The following is a 6,461-nucleotide window of genomic DNA, read 5'->3' as shown; positions in this document are numbered from 1 at the left end:
TCCTGTAGCAATGAGCACACATTCATAGAATGCTGCTTTGGCCTTTTCTCACACCTACATGCAAAATAATTGCAAGGTAATGGAATTTCTCTCTCTTTACCTTACAGTGGGCCAGGCTGCCAACACATTACCATTCAAATCGCAAATCATCCTTGGAAGAAATAGATTGAACAGAGTAGAAAATGTTGTTACTGTTGACCATACTCATGATGTAGTTTATGAGTTTAATTATGATGTTCTAAGTATCCAAGTAGTTTGATGTCAGATGGTGTGGTAATAACATTGTACTGCTTCTCCTTGGCTTCATTATAACAAAGGAACATTTTAAAACCTATGCTTTTCACTACTGATACATAAAATATATTGAATGTGTTTTGTGAAACGAAAGTCTAATCAAGAGTCTAATAAGTCTAATCCAAGAGATCATTCTTTTCCATGTGTTTCACTAAGAATTTCTGCACAGTGTGGCCTCATTCTGACTAAAACAAATCTATGGATGTGTTTGTTTTTTGATTGGCCATTGTAAAAACAGTGAATGTGACTCTTTCAGTTTGGTTAGAAAAACTGATGTTTCTAAGACACAGGAGCTTTTATTCTCAGGAGTTCTTTTTGACAAGGAGTGCCTGTTCTCCCGTCGTTATGCTTACATCCTCTTTGTTTCAATAGTGAAATTCAGATTTGCCTTGAATTGTTGATTGCCATTCATTTATCTATGTATATAATCCTTTATAATTTTAAGTTCAATAAGGAATTATTTTGTCTGTAGGCTGCTTGCTTCATTAAGCACTCTTGACTCTACTTGCAGGAACCTTCTTGTTCTGGAATAAAAGGCATGCAGTCCTGAACAGACATAACACATAAGTCATAACACATTAATCTCCTAGGTCTCTGAAGCTATGTGAATATAGACATGTAAGTGTGAAAACACCTTGCTAATGTATGTGTTCTCCTTGACAATTCCTGCTTACAAGGAAGCTGATAGACAAGTACACCTTGATTCTACTTTCTGCTGCCTGGCAAATCAATGGGGAAATATCCACTTGTGAAATCAAATGGTGAGATTACAAAGGGTACTTAGGTCAACTGGTGTCTGACCTCTGCTCATACTAGTACATGTCTTTCAAGCAATATTTTTAGCACAATAGCAAAGGGGTTACTGAAGAAAGGGGTGCTATTTCCTTTTGTTAGAAAAGGAGACTGAAAAATATGTAACTGATGAGCTTTGTCAGGTAAGGAGCCCTTCTCAGACCAATTATGACAAGTTGTACTGTTTTTCACAGGCTAATACTCACACCTTGTCTCCTTTATCCACTTGCTTTAGGTAATCAGAAGCTGCTTGCTCTACCAGCTATCATACAGGAGCATTAATAATCCGAATTTTGTAATGCATATTTGCCTTAATTGTAGCAATACACTTGCCTACTCTAAAGAGCCAGCTTACTATGACTTTTGTTCTGTGGTATGCAATGATTGTGTTTTTTATGAAACCTCTGGGGAGGTGGAGACACAGCTGGGGAAGCTTATTTCTTTCCACAGGTCTTCTGGCACTAGAAGAAGCATGTTACAGCCAGTATTTGGCCTCAGTTTTGAGACAAATTTAGAATATGATGTGGGTGACTTCTCAACAGTAACTTCAGTTTTAGACAGCTGAGGGCAGCAAAGGTGTGCAAGAGAAGAGTAGCAACCTTACAATCTCAGATGACTCAGTTCAGCATTATTAATCTTCTGTGCCCAGCTGATCAGTGGAGAAGTTATATTGAAAGCAAAACAAAGCTGCCTAATTGCTGCACTCCTCAGGTTGCTAACACAGAGGTTTGATTTGCTCTTCAGAACATAATATTTGTAGCTTACCTCCTGCCCTCCAATATCAAATTTCTTTTTCACCTTGGGAAGCCTTCTTTATCAAGAGTTTATTTGGGGAAAAAAAAAGAAGAGAAAACACTATAACAGAGCATGTGTCAGTACATGTTTTTTAAAACTCATTTTCTGGTAAGAATTTCTGCAGAATCCTACAGGTCATAAAATGAAAGTTGTTTCATACAGTGCAAAATCAACCTTTCAAAAATAATCTCTCATGGTAACTGCTACATTACAATTTTTATATCAGGTATGCTTTGAAATATTTCTCTTTCTAATACAACTTCAGTATATCTACTTCCTTCAAGTTAAAAACGTCATACAGGCATCATGAATGACTTAACATCCTGAAGTAATACGTATAATGAAGTTAAACAGTCTATGCCTTTCTTTCTCTTGTGCTATTCTGTTTGCACATAAGTTTGTTTATTTCCTTTATGATGCTTTTTACATCTATGTTATCCTTGGAAGCTTGAAGTGCTGCTTCATTGAAAGGAAAAATAAGAACAAAACCTCCTACCTGGCAGACAGGCATCTGGTCTTTATCAGAGAGGAAATAGGGGCGCTTGCTTAACTTGTAGTTGCAGACTTCAGGTGAAGGTGACCACCGACTGAGTTGGGCAGAAATGAATGGGGAATTCACAGCCGTGAGTTTGTTTCTAGCTTCAGTTTTTGCTTGGGAGGATGCTTTTGGCATGTTCATCTTTTCCCGCAGCTGAGAAGTCAGTGTTTCCCTTGGATGTGCTCTGGGAGTTTTCTTGGTCAGGGTAGACACCTTATGAATTGAACCACTTGCAAACTGCAGGGTAGGTTGAGTTGGAGAAGCAGAAATAAGTGTAGATACTTTTCGACAAGAAAGTAAGCCAGGAGCCTTCTCTGGGGCACTTTGACTAGTTCTTCTCCAGGGCATCTGTCTTCTCACAGCTTTTGACCCAGGCATTTCATTCTGCCTGTGAGTGTCAATCTGCTTGTAGTTAAGCAGTTCAATAATATCATGAAGAAGTTTTCTTTTCACAGCGTCATCAATGGAGCAGTCTAAACATAAGGCTGGATTGTAGTTCACTTCTAAAAGCCACGGCTTGAACTCATCATCAACCAGGATGTCAAAGCCAAAGAGCTCAAAGCAGTTGGAAGCCTCTGGTAAGGGGATTACAGCAAGCAGGGTGAGAATCACGATGTTATTTATCTTTTGCCACAGTAGCACATCATCAACGCCAAAAATTCGAAGGTAAGAACGGAATTTGCTGAATGTCCACTTGCAGCCGCAGCCAACCCCTTCTTTATATGTTCTATATGAAGCTCCATATTTGTTTATGCTGGTGTTTGTTAGGTGGGCATAGATGTTGTCTAGAGAACTAAGGTCAAACTTTTCAGTGGCAAACCTCACCAGTCCCTCTTCATAGATGTAAATGGTGAGGGGGCAAAAACTTGTGACACACACATAGAGCCGAAGATCCAATTTATACCCTGAAATGAGTAGGGGGTTGCTAATGTACTTCTGCACAATGACTGCATGGTGATATACTAAGTCTTTGATGTCTTGGAAAATGAGTATGCCCCTTCCACGGGAGAGATGCACAGGTTTGCATATCCAGTAGCTAGATCTTCTACCTACTGACTGTCTCTCCTTGCTGTATTCTGTTATGAATTTGATGTAGTCATTGGGCATGATGAATGCCACTGGACTAAATTCATACAGTGCTGATCCATATGCTCCTTTCATACGTTTCAGATGCCTTGCTAAATAGTCTTTTCTGGTGATCCTGACCGCTTCTGGGTAGTGGTTAAGTCTCTGCCATGGTTTAATGCTGTGGTGGTCTGTCATAGGAAAAGGTGAGTTCCGCCAGTACAAGTTCCAGTCTGCGTCATCTTGCTCCTTTTGGTCAAATTCAGTCCAACCACGTTCCAATAAAACCTCACGAACTATTGCAGGGGTGTTTTCATGGAGGCGGAACACCAAAGGCTTCAAGGTTTCTCTGGCACCATCATCTGTCATCATTTCCATCTTAGTAGCTGAAAGAAAACAGAATTGTCAGGAAAGAAACAATGGTTCAGGCTGCGTTACATCATCAGCCTTCTTGTATTCTTAATGTTTGTCACTTTCAACCATGAACTTGAACTGTATCACTCCTGTGTTTCCATTGCCCACAAATGAGAAGCCAAAGGCTTGTTTAAGCTGAAAGGTATGTTAGAAGGGCACCAATTCAAGACAGCTGTGAAGGTACAGCTTTTCAGCAATCAGTGCTTTGTGCTACGTCTTCAGTTTCGTTGTATTCGCTCTTTCTTTGAGGTACCCTACTACAGTTGCAGTCCTAGAACTTCTGTAATTCATGAATATTTACTGAATTACAATTTCCTGAAATGGGAAGCTTTTTTTCCACAGACGAAAAGTAACATAAATAAGTTTTGTTAGTCACAGAACAGATTAAGGCTATATCATCTACATGTGAAAAACAACTCAAATTATTGCATGATATAAAACGTGCTTCACTTTTCACTCTGACATCTGGTGGTCCTCTTGTAGGATGTACCTGTGTCTTGGCTGTCCAATACATTTTGCTGCTGCTAGCAGGCTCAACTACAGACTGTAGTTAAATTCTCCTTAGTGAGAGCTTTCCTTGGGTAAGGGTTTGTAGGAAACAGGAAAGGAACAGCATAGGTACTGCAGTGCAGTAATGATGTAATAGGACTTAGATAACTAATACCACAAAGGTGAAAGTAGTCCTCCTGTGTCTCTTATAGGTAGTGCTTCTGAGGAAGCTGAGGGTTTGCTGTTGAGCATGTGCACCTAGCTTGGTGGCATGGTGATTCCAGGAAATGTTTGTTGACTTTGCATTTGCTTTCTTTCCTGGGAGTTTTTTCCTGCTTGATTATTAAACGGCAGTATGTCACATAGATATGTATATGCAAATCAAAGCAAGCTTTACAGTAGCTGGTTCACAATCTTAGGCAAAGATTATTAAATTAAGAAAAACATTCATAACTGAGAATAGCCATGCTAGGCATTTGGATGAGCCAGCTTACGATTGCAGTTTTGTCTTTTCTGCACTGCTAGGCATTACTACTAGCTGTATCTCAGTGAAAGGCACTGTTGCATGAGAAACTACAGCAAGGTAAACTGTGCCATTGTAATCTCTGGTAGGTAATCATAAATCAGGCTGCTAGTTGTTTCTGAAGAATGAAGCTGCCTTTGGTGGTTTTCCATACCAGGCTGTGTTAATGGCACATCTTTCATACCACTAGTGTTCAGAGAGCAGCTTACAGGAAATTGCCTCACCAAGCCTGAATATCACAATCATGAGCTTCAGACTTCCAGGTAATTAAATGCAAAGAAAACAAAACATTTTAACTAACAGAACTGTTACTTGCTTTTAAAAAAGTCCTATTACAAATAAGCTGAAGCTGTTACAGTAGTACTACAAAAGTAACGGTGATTTTAATGAGTGAATTTTACTCCTCTATGCAGATGTGTACCTGCATGAATTCCCACCTCGTCATTTTGTAGAGTTCTGCCTGCATTCCCCTAGCTCTCTGTTTTTGGCCCATCCTTTAATAACCTGAAAATTCACCCACATGTTTGCAGACGTTCACCCATAGAGTGGAAATGGCTGCAGCTGCCTGTGAACTCGCTGGCATGTGACACCCACTTATTGTTGCAGACATTCCCCTTGGAAAGAGGCCTGTGGTTGTAACCTCGCTTTTCCAGTGGAGCTGAGCAGGGCTCTGGAGCACTGAGCAGTCCCAGCCTTTGCCAAGGCTCTAGCTCTGCCTTGGCTGCTAACAGAGGTTTGTACATCACAGTTGCTTGTCTTTTATGCCTGTGGGAGGCAGATTTTGTAGAAATATGATCCTTAAGTGGTTAGGCATTGAAACTTTTTGCTTGCAGCGTTGGAGTGGACCGTCTCTGTGTGACTGAACTCAGCAGACTGGTAGGTGTTTTGTTCTAGAGTTAAACCACCAGGGCCACAGACTGTAGTACGGGCCTGAGAGTCGCCTGCCTTGGGATTCTGTTTCAAAAGCAGCCTTCATAATCGTTCCTTTAGGTCTTATTTCTGTCCAGCAAGCACCCACATACTGCAAGGCCAGAAAGGATGCCTGCCAATCCACCTTCACCGTCTACACTGCTTAGCCCCTTATGAGCAGCAGGTGTGGGCTGAAGCACAGCTACCTGCAACAAGAGCATGCTCCCTGACTCGCAGCACAGGGGCAAGGCTGAGCAGGTGCACGCTGTGTCTGACCGAGTAGAAGTGCTGAGGCCTGGCAGTGCCCCCTGCGCTGCACTCCTTCCCGGGCCCGCCGCCCCGCACGTACCTCTGCCGCCTTCAGCCCCACCAGAGCCGCTCCCGCTGCAGGCGCTCGAGTGAGCGGGAAGCGGCGCGGCCGGCGGCCGTTGCTTGGCAATGAAGGAGGGCGGGCGGCGGCCCCAGCGCCATGTCGGAGGCACGTCCTGCCGCACCCCCTTCCCTCCCCCCTCCCAGGCTTTCATCCCGTTACGGTGGAAGCTATTAACGCATCAGTGTTAATTACATGAAGTTGACTGTCTTAGCACCATCTGGAGCCTATAATGCACGGGCTGCCTGCCACCTATTTGCTGCCTGACAGTG

General features: G+C 42.2%; 1 protein-coding gene across 1 annotated transcript; it reads right to left on the bottom strand.

Annotated features, from left to right (window-relative positions):
- Positions 1–2,236: 2,236 nt before the first annotated feature.
- Positions 2,237–3,862, bottom strand: TTLL2 (tubulin tyrosine ligase like 2). Its single transcript, XM_065736485.1, has one exon. It carries the CDS (start codon positions 3,860–3,862, stop codon positions 2,237–2,239), a length of 1,626 nt encoding a protein of 541 aa, XP_065592557.1.
- Between the last annotated feature and the right edge of the window lie 2,599 nt (positions 3,863–6,461).

The sequence above is a fragment of the Cyrtonyx montezumae genome, unplaced genomic scaffold (assembly GCF_038088225.1).
Source record: "Cyrtonyx montezumae isolate F1298 unplaced genomic scaffold, pur_monq_1.0 scaffold_0, whole genome shotgun sequence".
Classification (NCBI taxonomy): domain Eukaryota; kingdom Metazoa; phylum Chordata; class Aves; order Galliformes; family Odontophoridae; genus Cyrtonyx; species Cyrtonyx montezumae.
This window is presented reverse-complemented; position numbering and strand designations above follow the sequence as displayed.